The sequence below is a fragment of the Podarcis liolepis genome, assembly GCF_965112155.1.
Source record: "Podarcis liolepis genome assembly, chromosome: 7".
Classification (NCBI taxonomy): domain Eukaryota; kingdom Metazoa; phylum Chordata; class Lepidosauria; order Squamata; family Lacertidae; genus Podarcis; species Podarcis liolepis.
Window position 1 is genome coordinate 5388860 of NC_139561.1, and position 26527 is coordinate 5415386.

The following is a 26527-nucleotide window of genomic DNA, read 5'->3' on the forward strand; positions in this document are numbered from 1 at the left end:
GGCGCCTCCCTGCGCGGGCCGGGCGGAGGAGCGGGGCGGGCCGCCCAGCAAAGCAGCTTCCAGGGCGGGGGCCGCCTTGGCCCGTCAACTGTATTCTCCACCCGCCCACACGAAGGGTGGACCTTGGACCAGTCGCTGCCTCTCAGCCTCATCTCCATTGCGGGGCTGTGGCGAGACTAAAACGGAGAGCTGGAGAATCAAGTGCAGAGCTGCCAACTTTTCCCTTTTTTAAGGGAAGTTCCCTTATTGCGAATAGGATTCCTCGCAAGAAAAGGGGAAAGTTGAGCTGGAGAATCAAGTGCAGAGCTGCCAACTTTCCCCTTTTTTAAGGGAAGTTCCCTTATTCCGAATAGGATTCCTCGCAAGAAAAGGGGAAAGTTGAGCTGGAGAATCAAGTGCAGAGCTGCCAACTTTCCCCCTTTTTAAGGGAAGTTCCCTTATTCCGAATAGGATTCCTCGCAAGAAAAGGGGAAAGTTGACAGTTACAGATAGGTAGCCGTGTTGGTCTGCCATAGTCAAAATAAAAAAATTCCTTCCAGTAGCACCTTAAACAACTAACCTTAACTTAGTTGGTCTTTAAGGTGCTACTGGAAGGAATTTTTTTATTGGGAAAGTTGACAGTTATTATCACACTGAGCTCGTGGGAGGAGGACGGGGAGGTGGTTGGTCTTTAAATAAATTGGCATTAAAAAACCGACACGAATGGTTCTAATGACTAATGAATTCTCTGGTCTCCTCCAACATCCCAGCATTCTGCTTCCCGGTGATCCCTTTGGGTTCCAGCACATTATGCGCGTTTGTCACGCGTTTCTAATCCTAAAAGCCCGGAATGTGGTGGCCTTTGCTTTTAAGGGGGCCATTTTTTGCTCCAGTCCTTTGGATAGGGAGGGTGGACGTGGAGCGTGGCCGCGATCTTCCCTCTACTCCTGGCACCGATCCGGACGCTCCGGCTCCAAAGGGGAGGAGCTTTTAGGAATCAGAATCTCACTTTTTCCAATTTCCTTTGGGGGGGGAACCCTTCAAATTACTACACAAGTAGTATCGCAGTCCCTTGCAAATGTCAAAAATGTCTTCTTTTGTATCACCTGATTATTGCAATAAATGTGTGCATTTTACCATTTATGAGGGGAATGTCAGTTGATTCAAGATTTGTCATTTTGACAGAAATGACAGGTGTTACCAAATAAGTTATTGTTTGTTGTCCAAATTATATATATCCTCAAACTATTTAGCTGATTATTATCAATAAAATGTTGTTGTCCAAATTAATTTCCTGAATATTTGGGTGATACCAATGTAGATACATTGTCAAAAGAATAAGTCTTATACAGTGCTGTTTTTCTAGAAAAAGAGGTGTTGGAACTCACCATGGATGCCTCCCTCAGGTGTCAATGGCACCCACCTGAGTTCTGGCTGGAAATAAAAACCCTTAGTTTTACAGATGATCTTGGCACCACAAATGGTAATTGCAACTCAATGGAAAACAGCCAATCTGACACAGGACGCCTGGTACCACTCGCTCTGGAATATAGCTATATATTTGATTGGTTTGATTGAAGAAAGCCTTCTTCTAAAAATGCTGCATATCTTTTTTTGCAACATAGAGAATCAGATTCTGTGTAACAAACAACAATTTTCTTTTTTTATATATAAATATTTATTAAGGTTTTTACAATGTTACAAAATGAAAAAGAGAAAAGAAAAAATACAAAATAAAAATAGTTAAAAACAATTCAATCCTTTTATCACTTATCTTTCATTTACTTGTTTCCCGGACCTCCTCCTACCTCCCCTTTTTGTATTCCAGTTCAATTTATTAGTTCAGCAATTCCTTTCCCTCCTTATTTTATCCTGATCTTTAATCTTGATATATTGTAACCTAAATTTACCTGTTAAGAATCCAATTTTTTTCATATTCTTTTATACCATTACAGCTAGAAACCCCTTAACTTCAATCCAACATCATTCTAACATTCATTAATTTTACAATATTTCTGTAAATAGTCTTTAAATTTCTTCCAATCTTCTTCCATCGACTCTTCTCCCTGGTCCCGGATTCTGCCAGTCATTTCTGCCAGTCCCATACAGTCAATCAGTTTCATCTGCCATTCTTCCAGAGTGGGTAGATCTTGTGTCTTCCAATACTTTGCAATAAGTATTCTTGCTGCTGTTGTAGCATACATAAAGAAAGTTCTGTCCTTCTTTAACACCGATTGGCCGACTATGCCCAGAAGAAAGGCCTCTGGTTTCTTCAAGAAGGTATATTTAAATACCTTTTTTAATTCATTATAAATCATCTCCCAGAAAGCCTTAATCCTTGGGCACGTCCACCATAGGTGAAAGAATGTACCTTCAGTTTCCTTACATTTCCAACATTTATTATCGGGCAAATGGTAGATTTTTGCAAGCTTGACTGGGGTCATGTACCAACAAGCAACAATTTTCAGAGTAGTTTAACAATCAACCTTTCATCCCAAGGAACTCAGAGAAGTAATTGTAGCTCTGACCGGGGGTCTCCTAACTGCTTTCAGCACCCTTAATGAACTAAAGCTCCCAGAATTCTTTGGAAGAAACACTGTTTTTTAAAAACAGTATGATGGTGCATTAAATGTACTGTATAGTGCAGATTGGCCCTATCAACTGGAAAAGGAAAACAAGAAGCAGTGTAATTCCCTGCTTGCAGGGGCTGGCTGGCTGGAACGCTGAAGAGAAGCCACTTCCGTCTGGAGGAACTTACCAGTACATTGCAATGCAACCTTTTGTTGGAGCTCCAACTTTGCTTTTACTCTTGGCCTGCTGGGAAGCAGGCAGGCAGGCAGGCAGGCAGGTGTACCAGCTGGACCCACAACAATCTCAGCTTACCCATCCACATGGCACAGTCATGCGTTCAATGGTTTTGTTTTCCCCAGTGTGCGAGAAGATGGCTCACAGGTTGCATTTTCGACTTTGCTCTGCAAAATTCTGAAAAGGGTACTTTTCCATCAGCCAACAAGTACATGCATTTGCTATTTATTTTCAGTTGACACCCAAGGTGCTATAAACAATACAAATATAAAAAGAAATTGTCTATGATTCATGTGTTTCATAATAGGCAATTCACACCATTTATCTAAATCATGTTCTCTTAAGCATTTTGAACTCAAATCCCATTTTTTAATCTGGCTCTATTGTGCCCGCATACCCTGCGCTAAAGTTTATTGCACACAGCAGAGAAGCCCTAATGGATTAAGATGGATAACACTATGACATGTCTGTATTGTTTTTCTGTAAGCTGCTTGAACCTTGTGTAACTCTTCTGCTTTCAGTGCTACTGGTTGAGACTTTGGCTTCAGAAAACAGATATGAAGTCCCAGAAAACCAATATGAAGCCAAAACAAAAGTGAAAGCATGACATGTATGGCCAAATTTGGGGAGATTATGTTATTTACTCATATTAATTGCTTTGTTGATGTTAATTATTAGTTTACACCATTTAGTATATGCAAATTATATATAATTGCTTTGCTTCAAATTTCATCATATTTAAGTTGCTTTATTTTCAAACATTTTATCTTATGCAATTTTATTTCCTGTAAATTCCATACGTTTTCATGTTATCATTTCATAACACCATTAAGCTTTTTACGCTAATAAACTGAGCAATTTCTTTCAGTTTCTTGTGGTTTTAACTGTTTACACTTTACTTCCTGTTCCACTGGGTTGTAGCTGAGCAAATTTGATCCCATCTGGATGGAAGGATCCACTGAGTGTTAGTGCTTTGGCCAGGATCTGACACAATCTGTAAAAAAACGAACAAACCAATTTACAAAAATTAAAGGTGACAAGCGCCAAATGCTTTTTAAAAGACTACCAGTCAGTTCTTTCCATGTTCCTGATCAAAGGTGAAGAGGAAGAGGAAGAGGAAGAGGAGTTTGGATTTGATATCCCGCTTTATCACTACCCTACTCAAAGCGGCTCACATTCTCCTTTCCCTTCCTCCCCCACAACAAACACTCTGTGAGGTGAGTGGGGCTGAGAGACTCCAGAGAAGTGTGACTGGCCCAAGGGCACCCAGCAGCTGCATAGGGAGGAGCGCGGAAGTGAACCCGGTTCACCAGAATACGAGTCCATCGCTCTTAACCACTACACCACACTGGCGTCCAGCCCCCACAAAAATGTCAGAGAGAGCAGGAGACAACCCTTAGGAGGAGCTTCTCCTTAGAAGGGTCTCAGGCAGGGGCAGGGCTTTTCTTCAGCCAGAACTTGCAGGAACTCAGCTCTGGCACCCCTCAGGTGGGCACCATTGCCTTTTTTTCTGGAAGAACAGCACTTGGGCAGGGGCAAGGAAAATCAGCTCACTCTCTTCCCTGTAGGAAGTTTATTAGTGCAATGTGGGGTGGGGGGAATGGTGATAAGTTCACTTCACTGGGCACAGTCACACACGCAGCACCAGCCAAGGGGGAGGGGATCAGTTGTGTATTTAAGGCCTTTGGCTAATTAAACAACCTATGGCCTTTTAAACTGGGGGGGGGGGAGGCTTGATTGGTTTTAATTTACCGTATTTTTTGCACCATAACACTCACTTTTTTCCTCCTAGAAAGTAAGGGGAAATGTCTGTGTGTGTTATGGAGGGAATGCCTATGGGTGGCATGCCTACGGATTTTCCTCCTCTAAAAACTACGTGCGTGTTATAGAGCGAAAAATACGGTATTACATTTGTACACCACCATTCATCTCAGGGTGGTTCAAAGAATAACTATGTTATGTATTTTTGTGTTCTTATATTGTAATCCCTGTGATCCTCGGAAGAAGGGCAGTATAGAAATTACATATATATGGTCAAGGGTCAGTTTCTAGGAGCAGAGGTTCTTGCAAACAACTCGAGGAATGACTGAGCCCACAAGGCAGGCCTTTTGGCTCACAGACACACAGAGAGACTGGGCAGTCTTGTGGCTGCTGCCACCCATGTGTGTGACAGTGCAGTGAGGCGCATAGATGGCCACAGTGCAGCAAAGGCACATTAAAGTGGCAGCATGTTGATATTTATTTGGTAGGCAAGCAGCATTTTATTATTTATTTGGTATTTATTTAGAGCAGCTGTACCCTACCCTTCAGCCAAAAGGGCTCCCGGAGAGTGGAGTACATACTATTAGAGGAAGGCAGTCCCTGCTTGCAGACTTAAAGGTAAAGGGACCCCTGACCGTTAGGTCCAGTCGTGGCCGACTCTGGGGTTGTGGCGCTCATCTTGCTTTATTGGTCGAGGGAGCTTCTGGGTCATGTGGCCAGCATGACTAAGCCGCTTCTGGCAAACCAGAGCAGCACACGGAAATGCTGTTTACTTTCCTGTCGGAGCAGTATCTATTTATCTACCTGCACTTTTTGGCGTGCTTTCAAACTGCTAGGTTGGCAGGAGCAGGGACTGAGCAACGGGAGCTCACTCACCCCGTCGTGTGGTTTGGAACCGCTGACCTTCTGATCGGCAAGCCCTAGGCTCTTTGGGTTAGGCCACAGCGCCACCCGCGTCCTTGCCTGCAGACTTACAATCTAGCAATACACAAGGAAAGGGGGACAGGAAGGAAGAGGAGGGAAATAAACCTCATACACAGGCGCAGTGCAGGGGTAGGAGGTTTCCAATGGAGCTGGGCTTTCAGCAAAGCGGATGCAGTGAGCCTTCTGCCTCCCTTCTCTCCCACTGAGGCAGCCAGAACCAAGGTTTTAACCATCTTGGACACTCCAGGACACTTACAAACAAGTTCAGAAGCACAGGGCCCAATATTGATCCTTGGGGAACCCCATTTCTTAATTTGTCCATTTATTTCTACTCTACACATCTTCTTCAACCAGTTATGATCCATAAGAGGATCTGTATTCTTATCTAAGGGGGCTTTGGTGAAGCGCTTTACCAAAAATGTCAGTCTTCAAAGCCTGCTCTTCCTCATCCAGCCATTTCTGACTTTCAGGCAGCAGTATGCAGGAAAAGTGGAGTCTTCGCTATCCCTGGAGGCCTGCCACATTTTTGACCCAAGACCTTACACCAAAGAGCTCAGGTTGTGTTGACAGTTCTCCCTTCCACTAATTTTACCCTCACAACAACAGCAAGTTAGGCTGAAAGGTACCAGCTGGCTCCAGGCCACTAAGTGAGCTTTAGGATTCAGTGGGGATTTGAACTAGGGTCCCACTCCAGTCCTTGGCTTCTGGATTGCTATGGGATAGGGTGGAGGCTGTAGGGAGTTGAGGGCAGCTGGGTTCACATTACAGTGGTACCTCAGATTACATATACTTCAGGTTACATACGCTTCAGGTTACAGACTCTGCTAACCCAGAAATAGTACCTCGGGTTAAGAACTTTGCTCCAAGATGAGAACAGAAATCGTGCGGCGGCAGCGGGAGGCCCCATTAGCTAAAGTGGTGCTTCAGGTTAAGAACAGTTTCAGGTTAAGAGCGGACCTCCCGAACGAATTAAGTACTTAACCCGAGGTACCACTGTATTGCCTTAGAGCACAATGAAGGTGACCCGTCCCTTCCTGCTAAGTTTTACATCTCTCCCCCCCCACCCCAGCACAGCTCCATGTCAGCCAGATTCCCTTCTGCTGGAGTTCACAACGGGGAGGCACTGAGGAGGAGGGTGGGGTGTCTTTACCCTTGACGCAGATTGTTAAGTTGTGGGTGAACATATCAGACAACACAGTGATTCTTCAAACAGCTCTTGTTTATTCACAGGCCAGAACAGAACTGAACTGAAGGGTTCAGTCAGCCTGCTTATCTAGAGCTCCAGTACAACGCAACTGTAACAACTTTCTGTAACTATCCAATCACTGAACATCACTTTCAATCCCTTATTTGCATATGTGGACCTGAGTGAAAACTATCTACAGTGGTGCCTCGCAAGACGAAATTAATTCGTTCCGCGAGTTTTTTCGTCTTGCGGTTTTTTTCGTCTTGCGAAGCACGGTTTCGGAAAAGTTTTGGAAAAGCTTCAAAAATCACCAAAGTCTTCAAAAACCTCAAAAAAGGCTACCACACCGCGTGCTATGAGTTGCTCCTCGAAGTCAAGTCGCAACTGTATTAACGGTTTTAAGAAAAAGGAAACAAACTTGCAAGACGTTTCCGTCTTGCGAAGCAAGCCCATTGGGAAAATCGTCTTGCGAAGCAATTCAAAAAACCAAAAACCCTTTCGTTTTGCGAGTTTTCCGTCTTGCGAGGCATTCGTCTTGCGAGGTACCACTGTACAGTATCCCCCCTGCTGGCCCAGGGTGAGAACTTTAGTACATAACAGAGATGTTCACACCTTGGCCAACAGGGGCTAAAGAACTCCAGTCCGGTTTGAGAAACAACAAAACAGTCCCACTCCTGGGCCTCAGACAAGCTCTGTGCAGGTCTTTTATTGAGATATAATATTCTGCACTTCCTCCATTGCAGACTTCCAAATGTAAAGATGTGTTAAAAGAAGCGTACCTAGGCTTTCTTGTGCCCTTGGCAGGGAGAGTGCGGACGGGGCAGAAAGGCTCCTAGCCACTCCAAGCCAGTGTGGAGAGATTTCTGCGCCCACTGGGCCTACGCCCTTGGCGGGGGCGAACGTAACCAACCCCTAGGTCAAAACAAACTAAAAAAAAATTCCTTCCAGTAGCACCTTAAAGACCAACTAAGTTAGTTCTTGGTATGAGCTTTTGTGTGCATGCAAACAAAAGCTCATACCAATAACAAACTTAGTTGGTCTAAGGCAGGGGTCTGCAACCCGCGGCTCCGGAGCCGCATGTGGCTCTTTTACACCTTTGCCGCGGCTCCGGGGTGGATACTAGCGAGGGGAGGAGGTGCATTGTGCGCCCCAACACTCCCCACTGTGGCGGGCGCTGTACTGGCTGTGATGTTGCATGGGGGCGGTGCGTGCGTTAGTCACGCACCGTCCCGACGTCACCTTCCCGCCCGCCCGCTACATTGTAAGTGGCATGTATGCTGGTCACTGCATTGAAAGGGGGCATGTACGCTGGTCACTGTTTTGAAGGGGAGTGAAGAATACACACACACAAAAAGGTAACTTGTTAATTTAACGTTTATTTCTATGAGGAGGAGTAATTCTGAGGGGTCAAACAAAGAAATGATTTTAAAAAGTGACAAAAAAGTTATTTTTATAATGACGAGTTTTGCGGCTCCCAGTTTTTTTTTTTCCTTCGGAAATGGGTCCAAGTGGCTCTTTTTGTCTTAAAGGTTGCAGACCCCTGGTCTAAGGTGCTACTGGAAGGAATTTTTTTTATTTTGTTTCGACTACAGCAGACCAACACGGCTACCTACCTGTAACTACAACCCCTAGGTACATGGGTGTAGCCAAGATTTTTCTTGGGGGGCAGGCCTTTTGTTGGGGATGGCAGAACCTGAGTCTGCTATGTATTTTTACTGATTTTATTGATTTAGGGGGGCAGGGAGAGGCAGCTGCCCCCCCCCGGCAACGCCCATGCCCATCCCTGTTAATAAACCCTATTCCTTGAAGAGACTGGCCTCCGCGGGGCCTCGAGCCACGTCAAGGAAACACAAAGCAGCCGCAGCCGCGGGGGTGGGGCTCGTCCTGGGGCCGCTCTCTCGGAAGGAGGCGCGGCGTCGGAGGAGGAGAGGACCCGCCCCGGGCCACCTGAGCCCAGAAGGTAGGCGGACAGGAAGGGGCGGCCGCCGGCGGGGAGCGAGAGAGAAGCAGGAAGTTTTGGGGAGCTGGCCGAGGACCGGGAAGCGGCTGCTGGGGGAACCCACTCGACGGGCTCATGGTGAGCTTTCCGGCCGCGCCGAGTTGGCTGCCTTCTCGCCGCCGCGCCTCGACGGGGCCGGGCGGGGGACGCGGAGCGGGCGCTGGGCCAGGGGAGGGCGGGGGCTGCCTCTCGAGGCCGCGTCCCTGGACCAGGTTGCGGGCTCGGGGTTCCCCCGGCTCGGGCGCGCCTCCCTTCCGCCGGCGTCGAGGCGGCGCGCAGGGGCGCTGGGCAGGAGTGGTGGCGGCGCGGGGTGTGTGTGTTTCGGAGGCCCCGGGACGAGGCTCCGGCCCCCGCGGGAAACCTCTTTGGCGGGGCTTGGCGCTCTTCCTGGTCCGGGCTGCCGGGGCGAGTTGGGCTCCTCCTCCTCCCGGGCTTCTCCTCGAAACCTTTCCGGCCTTTGCAGACGCCCTCTAGAAACCAACAAGTGGCCCTTTTGCAAGCTCGGGCGACAGTTCCAGGCTTTCCCCGCGTCCCCGCCCGCTCGGTGTCTTCCCAACAACCCTGCAAGGCTGGTTAGGCTGGGAGAGGTGGAACTGGCCGTGGCTGAGCGGGGATCCGAACACCCCAAGCCGACACTTGAACCGCCGCAGCCATAGAGGAGCCAGCTCCTAGGGGTGGTGGGGGTCTTCAGCATCCCAATAAAATATTTGAGGGTCCAGCGCCCCCCGAAGTTGACGAGCCTTGCCTTCAAATAATGCACCGTGTCATATGATCAATTCTGCCCCGCCCCGTTTTTTATTCAGGTTGTCACCCCTGGCTGCAGCTTAGCACTCTGGGGGGGGGGCACTGAGATCTTGCCCCCAAGGTGCCCCAAATGTCATCCAGCCCTATCCCCGCCAATGCCAGAAGCCCATCGCTGCTGGATCCGTGCTCAGAAACCTCTTAAGAGAGTCCAGAGTCCGTTCCACTGCTAGGATATTTCTTCTGTTAATCTCATCACTGAAACTTTATTATGTTGCTCTTTCATCCTCTGGATTCTTCATGCGCCAGTCCAGCATTCTTGAGCCATAAGCCGTCCAGCTGTCAAATCCACGCTGTACAATTACAGCATATTCAATGCACATTTAAAGCACATGACTTCCTCCCAGAGAATCCTGGGAATGGTAGTTTCCTCCTCACGGAGCTGCCATTTCCAGCACCCTTTACAAACCACAGCTCCCAGAATTATCTGGGGGAAGTCATGCGCTTTAAATAGATAGTGTGAGGGTTTATCCACACTTGCCTTTGCTCCAGGCAACGTCTGCACTTTAAAGCTCTGTGTCTGAGTACAAACACCCCCTTTTTTTTTTTGCCCCAGAGCTTTCACCACAAAAACCCACTCTTTAAAGCTCGCTTGGAGCAAATGGCAATCTGTAGAAAACCTGAATTGACGTTTGCTCTGACTGAGTGCTAAAGAGCAAGATTTCACTGGGGCAAACAAAAACAAAAAAACATTCTGACACGGAGCATTTAAGTACGGATCTGTGCCTGGAAAGAGTGCGGCAAAAGGTCAGTGTGGATGAGCCCAGAATCTGTTTCTAGACTACATTTCCTGTCACCTCCACCCAAGTTTGATGATGGGACCGATGGGAGTTGTAGTCCAAAACATCTGCAGATCATTTTGTTGGGAGAGGCTGCCATTTTCAATTCCAGCTTCTCGTTACTCTTGACCTGCACTGCTTGCTCATTAGCTGTGTAGTGGTTTTTCTACATGGAAATAGCTTTTATGGTCTGTTATTGACTGTTATCACAACAGCTGTGTGAGGTCAGTGGGTTCCTTGTGCAAAAGTGAGTGATAGCAGAGAGTGAGTGCCTATCCCATGACTTGGGTGTGAGCCCAGGACCGCACTGGGTTTTGACCCCTCCTGGTGTAGCCTCAGCCCTGTATCCCCTGAACTGTGCTGGGTCTTGCACGGAGGGTGCACTTAGCTGCCTCAGGGTGACTGTAAATGGTGGTGGTGTTTTCATTGTTTAGGGAAGCAAGCACAGGGTATAGCAGACCTGCCCTGGTCCAGACTTTTGGACTCCCGCTTTGCATTTCCTAGCAAACAGCTTCCAGGAATAGGTCTGAAGATAAGGCAGCTATTAATTCCAGCCCTGGCAGTGTGTGGCATGTTTTTGCTCCAGTTTTGATGTCAGAGCTGCCAAAAGAATGTTCAAGGAAAAGCCCAGCTTCTTTGTTCTGTGGAATGTTCGATTTTGAAATGCTGGCTGTCCAGGAAAGCCACTTCTCACTCCTCTAGGGTCATCCTTGTACACAGTTTAGATCAGTGGATCTGAAGCTTTTTCGGCCACAGCCCCCTTGGTTCCATGTACTCACCCCCAGTGCCCCTTACCCCTGTTGTTGGCATCCGTCTGTCTCTTGAGGCAAACCGTTAGAGAATGGCAGCGCCTGCTGTGGCTGCAGTGACTGGTAACCCATAACTGCTGCCTCCCATGTTGTTCCTGCTGTATTAGCAGCACCGAGGTGACTTTTCTGGGGTGCAAGCCTGGGCAATGTATATGGAGGTCCTAGGCTGTCCAGACTACAAGACCCCTGTCTTGGCCTCACTGACGTGGTCCAAAGGAAAGCAGAGCAAGACATTTGGCACCAGCTTGACTGCAGGAGTTTCTGGAAGGAGGCATACCAGGTGCCATCCAACCGTCTTACTTACAAATTTGCCCGCTACACATAACAAAAAATAATTATTATTCAGAATAGAGGCTTGCACAATCCATGAACCCATAATAACATAATAAAATTCAAAACAATTAATTGCACATTTATTCAAAATTAGATTCCCTATGCCCTACCTTTAGCTGAATATATTACTGAATTTCTGTTACTGCTTGCTTGTATTTGTGGTTCTGTAAAAATTGACCTCGTTCAGACTCTAGCAGCTATGAGTAGAATGCTGGAGCACAGAGGGCCCCTCCAGATTGCTTTGTTTGTTTGGGGGGTGTACCATAACATGCCATTGACACAATCATTGTGCATTAGTGGTGTATTTATCCTGGACCATACACACATCGTTCCACTTCCCCAGTGTTGTTGTCTTATTGCTGTTGGGAGGTCTCCTCTTGCAACAAAGGTGAGACCAAAAAAAGTAAACCAGAACGTTTGTGGAATGAGGAGTTAAAGGATTTCAGTAGGAAGTTACAGGACATGCGTTGACCAGAAATGAAGCAGTGTGTCCACCCTGAAACTGTTGGTAGGCTCAAACCGTATTGAAAGTGGGACTGCTTATAACTGCCCCAATACCATCGCAAACGCAAAGAATTATGAATGCAAATGGAATAGTGCATCTGGAGCTGCCCAGAGACTATAATGGCTGAAGCCAAGCCTTTGAACCAGCCCTGCAGGAGAGTAAAAATTGTGGGAACGAGAAAACCTGGGTATAGTTTACAAGCTTAAGAATATGACTGAAAGAATTGAACCCAATAGTCCTTTGTTCCTTGGCAGCCAAATTAAAGTATTAGAGCTTGCTTATGGAGTTCTGATTACAAATCCCTAAGACAAATGGAATCAATCCTTTTGCAGATGCATGTGGGAGTATACAATTTTCTAGAAATCACAGTTGTGGGTTTGGACATCTGTGTGGCGAAAAGGAGCCCCGAGTCAAAGGGTTTGGTGCTTGGAGCCTCTTTGGGACAGTGAGTGAGGAAAAACATTTCTAGGCACATAAGCGGTATGTGCATCTAGGCACATACCTTAGGGCATGGGAAGAGAAGACCTGGCCCCCCAGACCCACAAACTGCCATAATGGCAACTTGGAGGTGAAAGACCCCCCTAGTGAGATCACCCTTCCAACCTCTGGAGCTGGAAGTGTGTCACAGAAGAGGTCTGTCATGCGCAGGGAGGAAGTTAAGTACCCCAACATCTAATCTAAGACCATGGCGTCCATATTTCTCTGTGAATCTGAAGCTAAACTATGTAAAATAAAATCCCACCATACTGAGTAGAAATCACTGGAATCTTCCAACCCTTTAGAGACCTGTAACGTACGTTCTATTTTTTCCTGCAATAACCAACTTCCATATATTTTTATGCCATAAGGATATAGACATATTTTTTTAAGTCATTTCCGCTGTTGTGCTGTACAAATCCTGACAGCTGACAGCATCCATGTCAAAATTTCCTTTTGGCAAAATGTCTTCATGGTATATTTCCACATATTTAGTAAGGATAACAGAGGATACATTTTAATATGTTTATTAATATTTTTTTATATCTCCTGAAAGATTTCATTTGAGAATACAGCAGCCTGTGGTCATTTCCACCAGAGACAGGAAAAGTCCCTTTATTCCCTTACTAATTTTTTGAGGAGTTATACATTGCCTGCCAGTAAAGATGTTTTTAGGTTAGCCAACACTTTCATGGAGAAGGTCAGATAGGCTAAAGCTCAGCATGAACATAGGCTTGCAAGTGAAGTCAAAAATAATAAAAATGTTTTCCCACCATCTATGTTTGAAACAAGAGGAAGAACAAGCAAGTAGTAGGCCCTCTGAGTGTAAACAAAACAGAAGTGCTACTGGAAGAAGATTCCACCTAAACATTAGGAAGAACTTCCTGACAGTAAGAGCTGTTCGACAGTGGAATTTGCTGCCAAGGAGTGTGGTGGAGTCTCCTACTTTGGAGGTCTTTAAGCAGAGGCTTGACAACCATATGTCAGGAGTGCTCTGATGGTGTTTCCTGCTTGGCAGGGGGTTGGATTCGATGGCCCTTGGGGTCTCTTCCAATTCTATGATTCTATGATTCTATGGGTGGCAGACGCCGAAACTGCTCATCACCTGCTTTGCCTCTGTCTTCACTCAAAAAGAAAGCTGCGCCCAACTTGGTGGTGATATAATAAATGGTGCAGAATGGTAGCTGCAGCTCAAGATAGGAAGAGGTGGTAAAGGAACACCTAGCTACTTTAAAGTAATTCAAATCAAATCTCTAATGGGCTGCAGCCAAGGGTTCTAAAGTAACTGCAGGTGTAATCTCAGAGCCTCTGTCTATAATCAATGAGAATTTGTGGAGAGCAAGTGAGGTCCCTGTGGACTGGAGATAGGCAGATGTTGTCCCCATCTTCTAAAGCGATAAAAGAAGAGGACCAGGCAACTGCCGACTGGTCAGCTTGAGGCTTATAACAGGAAAGATGCCCAGCAATCAGCTGGGTGGCAGGGAAAAAGACGGCTCTCCCTGTTCTGCTGTTAGAGCCCAGGGACAACACTCTTGGCTGCACCAGCATTGCTGGGCTTCAGGGGTTGAAGCCTCTTGCACCACACAAATGCACAGGGTACGGGAAACAAACAGGATGGGAAACAAACAAGATGAATTGGAGCTTTTAATACAGGATGGTAAATACAACCTGGTAGGCCTTGCTAAAACCTGGTGGGATGAGACTCATGACTGGAATGTAGGAATTGAGGGGTATAACCTATTCAGAAGGAATAAGCCAAACAAGAAAGGAGGAGGAGTAGCATTGTATATAACGGATGTGTACACTTCTGAAGAAATCCATGACCTGGAGCATGAAAAGCAGATTGAGATTTTTATGGGTAAAAATGGTAGGAGAGAGAAACAACAGTGACCTTACTGTGTGTGTCTGCTATAGACCACCAAGCCACACTGAAGACTTGGATGATGCCTTACTAGAGCAGATTACCAAACATTCAAAAGGGAGAGATATAGTAATCATGGGGAACTTCAACTTCCCTGATATCTGTTGGGACTCAAACTCTGCCAAGAGTGTAAGGTCTGAAAAATTCCTCCATTGCATCGCTGATAATTTCATTTCCCAGAAGGTGGAAGAACCAACATGGGGCTCATCTGTTTTGGACCTGGTCCTCACCAGTAGGGAAGAACTGATAAATGAAGTGGAAGTACTGGGAAACTTGAGAGGAAGTGATAATATTCTCCTGGGTTTCAGGAAAAAAGGGGGAACTGAGTGTAGTCGGAGACACACTCTGGACTTTAAAAAGGCCAATTTCAAAAGGCTGAAGGAGCTACTGGGTATGATCCCATGGTCGGAAATACTCAAAGAGAAGGGAGTCCAAGAAGGAGGGGAGTTTCTAAAAGGGGAAATATTGAAGACCCAAATGTAGGCAATACCAACAAGAAAGAAAAGTGGGAGGCATCTAAGGAAATTACAGATGAGCTGGGAGTTAAGAAGGGCATGTATAAGAAATGGAAGAAAGGGGAACTCACAAAGGAGGAGTATACACGAGTAGCCAACAGTTGCAGGGGGGAAATAAGGCTGGCTAAAGTTCAGAATAGCTCAGGCTTGCAAGAGAGGTTAAAAATAATAATAAAGGTTTCTTTGGCTCTGTCCAACGTAAGAGGAGGAACAAGCAAGTGGTAGGTACTCTCACTGGGGAACACAGAGAAAAGCTACTGGGGACAGAGAACAGACAGAAATTTCAACACCTACTTTGCCTGTTTTCACCCAAAAGGAAAGCGATGCCCAAACTGATGATAACAGAATAAATGATGTAAGGAGGAAGCTGCAGCCCAAGATAGGAAAAGAGGTAGTAGGGAAACACCTAGCTACTTTCAATTAATTCAGATCTCCAGGGCCTGATGAACTGCGTCAAAGGGTACTAAAGGAGCTTGCAGATGTAATTTCAGAGTATTTGAGAACTCTTGGAGAACAGGTGAGGTACCTACAGACTGGAGGCAGGCAAAGGTTGTCCCCATCTTCAAAAAGGGGGGAAAGACCCAGGTAACTACCAACCTGTGAGCTTGATATTGATACCAAGGAAGGTCCTGGAAGAGATAATTCAGTTGGTCTGCAAGCATTTAGAAAAGGATGCTGTGATTACTAAGATCCATCATGGGTTTCTCAGAAATAGTTCATGCCAGACCAATCTGATTCCTTTTTTTGATGTAATTACAAACTTGGTGGATCAGGGAAATGCTGTGGACATGGTGTATCTTGATTTCAGTAAGGCTTTTGACAAAGTCCCCCATGATATTCTCATGAGGAGCTGGTAAAATGTGTGTTGAGCAAGGCAACTGTTAGGTGGATTTGTAGCTGGTTGACTGACCGAACCCAAAGAGTACTCATTAATGGTTTCTTGTCATCCTGGAAAGAAGTGACAAGTGGGGCGCCGCAGAGTTCTGTCCTGGGCCCGTTGATGTTCATCGTATTTATAAATGACTTGGATGAAGGAATTGAGGAATTGAGGGGATGCTCAGCAAATTTGCAGATGACACCAAACTGGGAGGGGTAGCTAATGTCGCAGAAGACAGAATCAGAATTCAAAACAACCTTAACATATTGGAGAACAAGCTAACAAAATGAATTTCCGTAGGGACAAATGTAAGGTACTGCACTTTGGCAGGAAGAACTAGGTTCGCAAATATAGGATGGGGGTCACCTGGCTTAATAGCAGTTCATGTGAAAAGGATCTAGGGGTCTTGGTGGATCACAAGCTTAACACGAGTCCACAGTGTGATGCAGCAGCAAAAAAAAGCTAACATTCTAGGCTGCATCAACAGAAGTCTAGTGTCCAGATCAAGGGAAATAATAGTACCACTGTATTCTGCCTGGGCCAGGCCACACCTGGAATACTGTGTCAAATTCTGGGCACCACAATTTAAGAAGGGTTTTTTAAAAATAGCATTTTATTAATTTTCCAAGAATAACAACAAAAACATCATCAAGAATTTTTTTAACCAAGTCAGGCACAATTTAAGAAGGATGTTGACTAGCTGGAAGGCGTGCAGAGAAGGGCAAGCAAGATGATCAATAAGCCTTACGAGGACCTCTTGAAGTAGCTGGGTATGTTTAGCCTGGAAAAGAGGAGACCGAGAGGAGATATGATGGCCACCTTCAAATATCTTAAGGATTGTCACACGGAGAGTGGTAGCATGCTTGCTTTCTCCTGCTATGGAGGGCAGGACTCAAACCAATAGCTTCAAGTTACAAGAAAGGAGATTCCAACTAAACATTCGAAAAAACTTTCTGACCCGTAAGAGCTGTTTGGCAGTGGAATGGTCTCCCTCGGGAGGTTGTGGACTCCCCTTCCTTGGAGGTTTTTAAGCAGAGGTTGGGTGGCCATCTGTCATGGGTGCTGTAGCTGAGATGCCAGCATTGCAGGGGGTTGGACGATGACTTTTGGGTCCCTTCCAACTCTGTGATTCTGTTACTTCCCACTAAAGCAACTCTGGGCTGGGGATGAAGGAAACAACAGTCCAAAACATCTAGAGGGCCCAGGTTGGAGAAGCCTGCCTCTCTCTCTCTCTCTGTGTGTGTGTGTGTGTGTGTGTGAGAGAGAGAGAGAGAGAGAGAGAGAGAGAGAGAGAGGGGAGGGGTTGAGACCCTTCTCAGACCTTCTGGTCTAAGCTGTGCTTGTGATGCCAGGCTGTTGACCGCAGAGTGGCTCTGCTGGTTCTGGGGGATGCTTGGCATATTCTGCATTCCTGGTGGAAAGTATGTGTCACTTCTGCTGGGGACTTGCTCAAGACCTCTGGTGCCTTCCTGCGCAGCATTCCTGGTTCTTCGCTGCAGCTTCTCCAGAAGCACTGACTTGGCAGCAGGCTCAGGTGCCAGGGGCAGGTAGGATGGAGCACTGTTTGAGTGTCTCCCTGCCAACATCCTTAGATGTGTCTGGACCGTGAGGTGGAGTTCTTTGGTCTCAAGTTTTAAGGATTGGTTTCAGAAGATACAGAATGGTTTCATGTGTTGAAGATGGCTGGTTGAAGCAGGGGTTTGCTGTCCTTATTCCATGGCATTTCTGCTCTTTGATATAGAATTCACCACCAAACCTGGCTGACCCCAAGCCTTCTTGCCTACCTACCACCAGGTGGTACAACCTGTTTTTAAAAGACTTCAGGCCAGTGAGATGTGGAAATCAAATTCCAGTGACTCTATGACATCTGAAATAAAATCTGTCCACATTTGTTTTATCTGACTTGGTACTAAATGGTTGCAGCCAATGTTAGCTGTACTCAGAGTAGGCCTATTGAAAGAAATGCACATGACTAAGCTCCACTAAGTTCTGTGGGTCTGCTATAACTTGGTGGGATAGAGCCCCAAAGCAGGACACTGAGGATTCAGTCCCACAGCAAGTATATTGAAGGCAGCAATTACAGTTAGAAAAACTGAGCCTTGAATAATGTAATACACTTCTATTCCCTAAAATGGTTATTATTTTTTATATAAAAGTGACACAGTGGTTAATAGGAAAGGTGGCATCCTGACTACAGCTGCAATTTCCACACTGATCATTACAGGGTCTGTCGTAACTGATAACTGGTTTTTCTTTCATACAATAGTAATGAAATACAGGGGTGCCCTGCAAGACGAATGCCTCGCAAGACGGAAAACTCACTAGACGAAAGAGTTTTCTGTTTTGGAGGTGCTTCGCAAAACGAATCTCCTATGGGCTTGCTTTGCAAGACGAAAATGTTTTGCGAGTTCCTGCGGGGTTTTTCCCCTCCCCCCCTTTTTCTAAGCCGCTAAGCCGCTTATCAGCTGATCCGATAAGCCAATAAGCCGCTAAAAGCTGCTAATAGCACTAATAGCGCTAATCCGCTAATCCTTCAATGGGCTTGCTTCGCAAGACGAAAAAACCGCTAGACGAAGAGAATCACAGAACAGATTCTTTTCGTCTTGCGAGGCACCACTGTAAAATAGAATCAGTAAATACCAGGCTTCTGTTCAGTGGAGGCTGCCCACTGTATCTCTGCATTAGTTCAGAAGACGTGTGTTGTGGTGTCCAGAAATTGTGGCTACAGTGACTGCACAGGGCTCTGGGCGCTTGGGCACCCACAATAATCTAATTGTGGGGGCTGGGCACCCGCAAAGTCAGTGAGCAAAACCAGAGGGAGGCAGACAACCAGCCTCTGGGGCTCTGCCTCTGAGAAAGAAGCAGTTCAGCCCCACCCTCTGCAGCCAGCAAGTGAGGCCCCCTTTTCCAGGGAGAATCTCTGTATGAGCCCCTCCCCAGGGAAAAGGGTGCTTTGCTGGCTGCGAGGAGGAGGAGGAGCCCCCCCACCAAAAACGCAATGCAACTTTGTGCATTGTGCTTGCGTGCCAGTGTGTGTGTGTGTGTGATGTCGCACGTCCTCGTTAGGTGGTGAGCACCCACAATCCTGAGGGTGAGATGGCACCCCTGGGTGACTGCAATCTCCACTTCTGGAGGTTAGTTGTCTTTGCTTTCTTATCCCCAAGTTTAGTCATCTGACTCTGGTAATTTCTGAGGAAACAACTCTGTGGAACTCTTGAGTGAATCCGGTGATACCGGGATTGCAACATCTATGTGAATAAGGATGACGAATGGTTTCTCTTCCTTGAGACAAGTATTGTTTATCTGTTTGGCCTTGTCTAACACTCCTGGCATTTTCGTGGGGTTTTTAATAATGCTGAGTTCCTCCTGTGCTTTAATTAATATGAATTGTACATAATATAGCATAATTAATATATAATAAAGTACTTCTTCCCATAGTCCATAGTTAAACTATGGGATTTGCTCCCACAAGGTGCAGTAATGGCCAGCAACTTGGATGGCTTTCAAAGAGGATTAGGCGAGCGATGGCTTCCGGTCACAATTCCTATGTTCTCCCCACTTTCAGAGGTAATGTTCCTCTGAATACTGGCCGCTGGGTTAGAGCGCTGTGGCGAGAGCGCTGTGGCAACCAGGTCCTGCCTGCAAGCTTTCCACTGGGGCATCTGGTTGACCAACTGAAATCAGGATCCTGGATTAGATGGGCCTTTGGCCTCATCCAGCAGCCCAGCTCTTTGTTATGTTCTCATAATGTAGAAATACATTATGGTTTTAACAATCTTAATGTCACAGCACCTGTATGGTGCAAAAAGTTGCCCTCGAGGAAATGCGATGCTTGGGCTGAAGACAGCGGCGGAGCAAGCCGATCGGGCACCTGGGGTGGCGGGCATGCCCTGTGCCCATGGGGGGCGCAAGCGGGGCGCTTCGCAGGGCCTCCAAGGAGCCTGCCTGCCTCTTCCCACTCAGCCGTCTTACAGCTGATGGGGAGGTGGTGGGCAGGCTGTTTGGGGCAGCGCGGAGTCTGCAGGCGCCCAAGCCACCGCGTCGCTCCCAGGCAGGCAGGGTGAAAGTGGCCACTCTTGTACGACCAAAGCCTGCTCTTTCTGATCAGACTTGGTTCCTATTTTCAGAGTGTGTCTTGGTGCAAGGCCAATGGATTAATTTGAGCTCTCTTCCTCTTTGGTCTGTTGGTTCTTGTTTTGCCCTTGCACAAGTGGCATTTGCATGAGCAGCTACTGTAGTGGCAAATTGCGTGCCCTGTTAAGAATAGGAGGAGAGCCTGGCTGATGGAGCAGTCCAGCATCCTGTTCTTGCATTGGCCAACCAGATGGCCCAATGTGAAGACTGCGACCAAAACCTGAGTGCTACAGTCGTACTCTCGCCACTGCAGACTCCCAGGAACTGTCATTCTGCCTTGGACAGTGGAGGAAGCACGTTGCTATTGTGGCTAGTAGCTGTTGATACCCTTCTCCTATATTTATTTGTCTGGACCCCTTTTAAAGCCATATGAGGTGGCGGTCATCCCTGCATACTGCGGATTCTGTGATAAGTTCTACTTCTTTTTTTTTCCTGTCCTGGATCTTCCAGTATTCCATTTCATTAGATGATTTCTTTGGGTTCTAACAGAGTCTACTTTCTCCACACACTATGCATGATCTTATATGCCTCTGTCCTGTCCCCCTGCCCCTTACCCACTTTTTAAAGTCCTAAACTAAACCTCCTAAAATGTTCCCTTTCCTCCTTGGGAAGTTAAATTTTCTCCAGCCCCCTGATTCTCTGGTTGCCCCTTTCTTCACCTTACCCAGTTCTACAATGTCCCTTTTGAGGTGTGGCAACCCGAGCTGTTTACAGTATTCTGAGGGCAGTCAAACCATAGATATGTGTAAAGGCATTATGATATTGGCAGTTGTGGAACAGAGATGTTTTCTGAACAGGGGCCTAGGCAGTCAGCAGCTCCTTCATTCACAACCCCCTGGATCAACCTTGCACAGTCTGTCAATGGAGGCAGTTACCAACCTAGATGGCTTAAAAATAGGATTGGACAAATTCATGGAGGAGAGGGCTATCGATGGGTACTAGCCAGGAGGACTGCTCTGCATCCACAGTTGGAGGCACCAATGCTTCTGAAGACCAGTTGCTGGAAGCCACAGGAGGGGAGAGTTGCTCTTGTGCTTGGCTCCTGCTTGTGGGTTTCTCAAGTGCATTCTTGTTTATGTTTTGTGAGGGTTGTGCAGAAGACCTTTCCCGTCCCATATTTGTTGGTGTGTGGGACACTGGGAGCTCCATTTGGATTTTCTTCTTCTGGTTGTCAACATCCATGGCTGACCCAGGTCTCCCATACTAAGCCCCCTTCCTTCCTTCTCTTCCCTCCAGGAGGGTGGAAGCGCCCCCGGGATGGCAAGCGACAAGGTGAAGAACCTCCAGAGTGAGGTGGAGGGTGTCAAGAACATCATGACGCAGAACGTGGAGCGTATGCTGGCAAGGGGAGAGAACCTGGACCACCTGCGCAACAAGACGGAGGACCTGGAAGCGACGGTAGGTTCTGAGACTTGTTCTCTGAGCAGAGTCGAAGGGGGTGAGGTTTTCACGGGAGGCCACCAAGCTCCTTTCATTGAAGAGTGGGGGGACTTGCCTAGTGGCTCGGGAGAGAAGAGCAGAGTCCCCAAGCAGGCATTGGGGAAAGTGATGGTAGTTCCTAGAATCCCAAGGGTCATCTAGTTCAATCCCCTGCAATGCAGAAATCACAGTTAAAGAATCTCTGACAGATGGCCATCCAATCACCGTTTCAAAACCAATGAAGGAGAGCCCACCATCTTCCGAGGGAGTCTGTTCCACTGTCAAGCAGCTCTTACCATGAGAAAGTTATTCCTAATGTTTAGTTAGAATCTCCTTTCTTGTAATTTCGGTCCACTGGTCTGGGTCCTTCGTTCTGCACCAGCAGAAAACAATCTCACTCCATCTAACATGGGACATCCCCTTAAATATTTGAAGATGGTTATTCCTGGTTATTGTGGGGTTGGACTCTTGGTCGCTTCCAACTCCACAATGTTATGATTCGATTCAATGTTCTCTTCTCCAGGCTAGACATACCCAACTACCTTAACTGTTCCTCATAAGGTTTGATTTCTAGACCCTTGATCCTCTTGGTCACTCCCTCTGCACATGTTTCAGCTTGTCAATACAATTCTTAAACTGCTGTCAAGAACAGGACACAAAACTCCAAGTGAGATCTGACCAAGACAGAGTAAAGTGGTACTCTTCCATTCCTGGGCAGACTCACGTTAGGCTTGTGGTCTACTAAGACCCCTAGATCCCTTTCACATGTACTACTGGCCAGCCTGGTGTCCCCCATCTTACATTTGTACATCTGGTTATCTCTGCTTGGGCCACATCTGCAAGTTTCCATTGGAAGGAAAGATGTTGTCCTTTTATCATTGCCAACTTGGGCTCTTCTAAACTGAGATCTCCTCTGACTCAAAAGTCAGAATCTGGCACAATTTGGTCTGTGTGACCAGCCTGTGGGTGCTGAGGCAGAGGGTGGCCGAGGCACAAGCCCCAGCTCCTTTCAGGCAGCGCAGCAGAGGTCCTGTGTCTAAGGAGCATAGTGGACAGGGTGGAGCTGTTTGTAGTGTGGCTGATTAATCCCTGAGCAGCCCAGGAAGGCCCAAACCACCCTCTGCCCTTTATTCTAGCTTTGGTATTTACAACTTGCTAAGCTGTTTCCTGGAATGAGGCGGAGCAGTTGGCCGTACCACCTAAGACTAGCGCACAGGAATGTGCAAGGGTTTAGCTGACTTTTGAATCTGTCACCTGGGTTTGGTGGCTGGAAAGTTGCTCAGCAGCCTTAATTGGGGGTACCTGATCGAAACAGGGTGCCATGAGCTGCCATTATTATTATTATTATTATTATTATTATTATTATTATTATTATTATTATTTATTATTTCAATTTATTATCCAGCCCTTCAACAAATGCTCCCAGGATGGGTAACACAACAGCAGAATAAAAATACTAACTATAAAATATTTACAGAATTCCAGAGACATTTTCAGCACAGAGACACACTTGCTAATTATTATTTTATTGGCACTTTTATCCCGGTTTTCAACACACACAAAAAGTGCTCTCAAGCTCAGCTTACAAATATAAATGAGAAGATTGCCTCAGGCTTACAACCCAAAAGGAAATAGGTCGAGGGGAGGGGGAAACAAGCACTAATCCTTAGTTTTGGAGGTCTTGAGCAGCAGGAATGAAAATAATTTGGAGCAGAGCCAAGCATTTGCCGGTCTCTTAGCAGAGCTGATGGAGAGTCCCTGCAGTTCCATTCCTGATGGAATGGCTGCTGTCGATGGCCTGACAGAGCTGCAGAAGATGCAAACAGCAGATAGATTACTGCCATGCATTGTGTGTTGGGCTGCCTTTGATGACTGGAAACCGCAGCTGGGTGGCCAGTTTAATAACTGGGACTAGGCGTTCTGAACACATCACAATGATTATAGCTTGGCTGCCAGTCCCATTTCTGTGCCAAATTTGTAACTGCTGGGTTTGACCTATATTGGGACCCCAGTACCATGCTAGAGAAATTAGGAAAGGAACTGAAAATAAAACTGCTGGTAACTTGATGCAGTTACACAAATCTGTTGTACAACTGCATTTGGAATACTATGTTCACTTCCGGCTGCCTTTCCTCAAAAAAGGGTTTTGCGGAGTTGGAAAAGTTCCAGGAAAAGGCAAGCAACTGATCAAGGGAATGGAGCAACTCCCCTGGGGGAAAAAGGTTGCAGTGTTTGGGACTTCTAAGTTGAGCAAAAAGGTGACACAATAGAATTGTATAAATGATGCTGGCATCTGGAGAGTGCTGCTAGCAGGTTTCCCACAGGCACCTAATTGGCCATGGCCTGATCCAGCAGGACTCATCTCACGTTCTTAATTCTTGTTTGTTTTTTGTGAGGAGACCTTTCCCGTCCCACATTGGTTGGTGTGTGGCTGAGGGGTCTCTCTCCTCCTGTGTTCACAGCTCTCTCTCTCTCTCTCTCTCCATTGTAGTCGGAACACTTCAAGACAACCTCACAGAAGGTGGCGCGCAAGTACTGGTGGAAGAATGCCAAGATGATCATCATCATCTGCGTCATTGTGGCCATCATCCTGATCTTGATCATTCTCTTTGCTACGGGTGTCATCCCAACCTAACTCTCTTCCTCCTGGCATTGGATCTTCTCGGCTCACTCCAACCCTGGCTCCTGTCTGCCCCTGCTTCTCTTAGTCGTCAAAATTACTAACGGAACCACAAGGCCCTTGGCTGAGCACAGCCGTCAGGGTCCTTGACTGCTCCTTCAGAACACACTCCCCTCCCTAGACTGCCCTTTCCTTCCTCACCAGCTCCTTCTCTCTTTAGTTTCAGGGCAATAAGAATCTCTGCCACCAGACCTTAAGAGCTCCGTTTCCACACTCCCTACGTTTCCAAATTCACCTGGGGCTCGCTGACCCCCCACTCCAGCCTGCAGATACTGGTGCCAACAACTGTTTGAGATGCAATTCCTGTTATCTGTGCCTGGCAAGTGCTAAGGTTCCCTTCATCTCTCCCTGGAGGGTTCTGATTCCCAAAGTGCCTTTAGCTGCTCCTTCCCAAACAGCCTCTTTTAGGGACCTGGTTGGGTCACTCCCATCTCAATTAGGTGACAGTGTTGACAAACGTTGCTTGGGGGAAGGGATCAGCGTCCCCTGTTGGCCAGAATGGGTTTGGGGAGCTCCAGAAGCCCTATGGGGGATGCTCCTTGTATAGAGGTTTTCTTGGTAATTAATGTTTGGGGGTGGGGAAGTGCCTGTATTCCCCTTTAAAAGCGGGGTGGGCAGTGTAAAGTCATCCAAGTCTCCTGTGAACACTTTGGAGAGGAGACCTTTGTCCATAAGTGGCTTTTAAAAAAACCCCAAAACTATGAGGCAGGTTTGTTTGTTTTTTAAAGGTGCTCTAAGTTTCTGCTTCATTCACTGTTGTGTGTTTAGTTCCCTTTGGCAGCCTTTGCCAGTCAAGTACCCTCCAGGTGTTTTAGGTTACAACTCCCATCACTACTGGGGCTGGTACGGGTTTGTGGTCCAAAACATCTGGAGAATGCCCGCTTGGCCCAGGCTGCCTTAGACCTTGATTCTGAGACAGGCCTTTCTCCTGGGGGGTGCCACCCTGAACGGCAGAGCGTGGGAGCCTTCTTCTCTGCCCCTCTTCCTCTGCCTGCCCTGGCCCTCCGCTCCAGGCCTTCTGCCTGACTGTGGCCTGTAGGCTTCTGCCTTTCCTGATCAAGTTCCGTGGATCTTTGCAGGGTCTCCGCTGTAACTGATGGTTTTCTTTTTGTTGTTTCTCCCTGCATACGCAGATTTGCTCACTGTAATAAATGTATTTATAAGTAATTGGCTAATACAGAAATCCGTTTAGAAGAAGCTTGCCTCTGTGACTCATTTCATAGCACTGTGGGATGGACCTTGGGGCTGACAGAAAAGGAGAGGAAGCTGTGTAGGCCTGTAAGAAAAAAATGTGTGTGTGTAATTTTTGTGTGTGTCATGGGAAAAGGAAAGTACACCCTCTTTGAATTCTGTGGTTTTACATATGTCAGTGTAATAACAACAAGCTGTTCCTTGTTGTAGGAAATTAGGTAAATACAACCTCTGATGAACAACAACAAATGACATACTACACCACGTCATGATTTATTTGACAGAAATAAATCCAAAATAGAGAAGCCATGTGTGAAAAACTAAGCACGCCTTATGATTCAGCAGCTTGTAGAACTATCTTTAGCAGCAATAACTTAAAGTTATTGTTTTCTGTATGACTTTATCAGCCTCTCACATCGTTGTGGAGGACTTTTCTCCCTTTTGGAGATTTGAACACTGGTCTCCTAGGTCTTAGTCCAACACACTAACCCAGTGTTTCTGGATCTTGGGTCCCCAGCTGTTGTTTGACTACAACTCCTATCATCCCTAGCAGGACCAGTGGCCAGGGATGATGGTAGTTGTAGTCAAACAAGAGCTGGTGGCCCAAGACCAAGAAACACTGCTCTAACCTCTACACCACACTGCCTCTCAGATCGCAAAATCTGTATTAGGGCCAGTGCTTTTTCTTTTTCTTCTTTTTCTTTTTCAAAAAGGGTGCCGGTACTCTCCATGAAGTTGCTACAGTAAGTGCCATGCTTTTAACATTTGAAATCATAGGTGCCAGTACTGTGTATCCTTGAGTAAACCCCCCCCCCCAAAAAAAGCACTGATTACATGACAGATTTTACAAAATAGTGTGCTAGCTTTTGTCTACTGCAGAACATTTCATTGGGCTTGTTCAGGGGAGGGGGGAGGCCCAGAGGCTTAGAGACTATTTTAGTTAAGCGATATATAAATTGTTTAAATCAATCAATAAACACACACACCACGCCAAACTTCCCAGTTTTCACTATGTATATCAACAGCTAGTGAATTCCGCCTTGTGTCCAAACTGGAATGGGTCCTGTGTGTGGCAATTGTATCTGTGTCTCTCATGTATGTGCACTCACCTTTGGGTTTACTTATTGCTATAGGAATTCTAAGGTCTTATATATATATATATAAAATAAATGCTCATGAATGTACAAGGCAAACACATACCGTATTTTTCGCTCCATAAGACACACTTTTTTCCTCCTAAAAAGTAAGGGGAAGTGTGTGTGCGTATTATGGAGCGAATGCAGGCTGTGCAGCTATCACTGAAGCCAGAAGAGCAAAAGCTGTGCAGCGCCTGCTGGCTTCCCGGCAAAGCAGGAGGAGGAACAGAAGGGAGCCCTTACACAGAGCCCCTTCCATTCCTCCTCCCGCTTCGCTGAAGAGGCGCTGCACAGCT

The 26527-nt window shown here is 46.7% G+C and overlaps 2 protein-coding genes across 3 annotated transcripts in view; both read left to right on the forward strand.

Annotated features, from left to right (window-relative positions):
• The first annotated feature begins 1 nt into the window (after nucleotide 1).
• RNF181 (ring finger protein 181) overlaps nucleotides 2–26527 on the forward strand; it is a 92341-nt gene continuing 65815 nt past the window's right edge. The window contains exon 1 of the mRNA XM_083514489.1: nucleotides 2–5. The gene's annotated coding sequence lies outside the window, so the exon portion shown is untranslated. The remainder of the gene's footprint in view (nucleotides 6–26527) is intronic.
• On the forward strand, nucleotides 8468–25101 carry VAMP8 (vesicle associated membrane protein 8). Of its 2 annotated transcripts, none has more exons than XM_083514511.1 (3): nucleotides 8468–8615; nucleotides 21042–21203; nucleotides 23716–25101. In XM_083514511.1, the coding sequence occupies exons 2-3, from the start codon at nucleotides 21063–21065 to the stop codon at nucleotides 23857–23859; spliced, it is 285 nt and encodes a 94-aa protein (XP_083370637.1). In that variant the 5' UTR covers nucleotides 8468–8615; nucleotides 21042–21062; the 3' UTR covers nucleotides 23860–25101. The 2 variants fall into 2 exon arrangements, with proteins under 2 accessions (XP_083370637.1, XP_083370636.1); XM_083514510.1 differs by having other exon boundaries at nucleotides 8470–8732.

What these genes read in the sequence shown, in the direction of transcription:
- VAMP8 (XM_083514510.1), top strand. An exon ending in CGGAGGACCTGGAAGCGACG is followed by an intron (nt 21,204 to 23,715) that starts GTAGGTTCTGAG and finishes TCTCCATTGTAG; the next exon opens with TCGGAACACTTCAAGACAAC.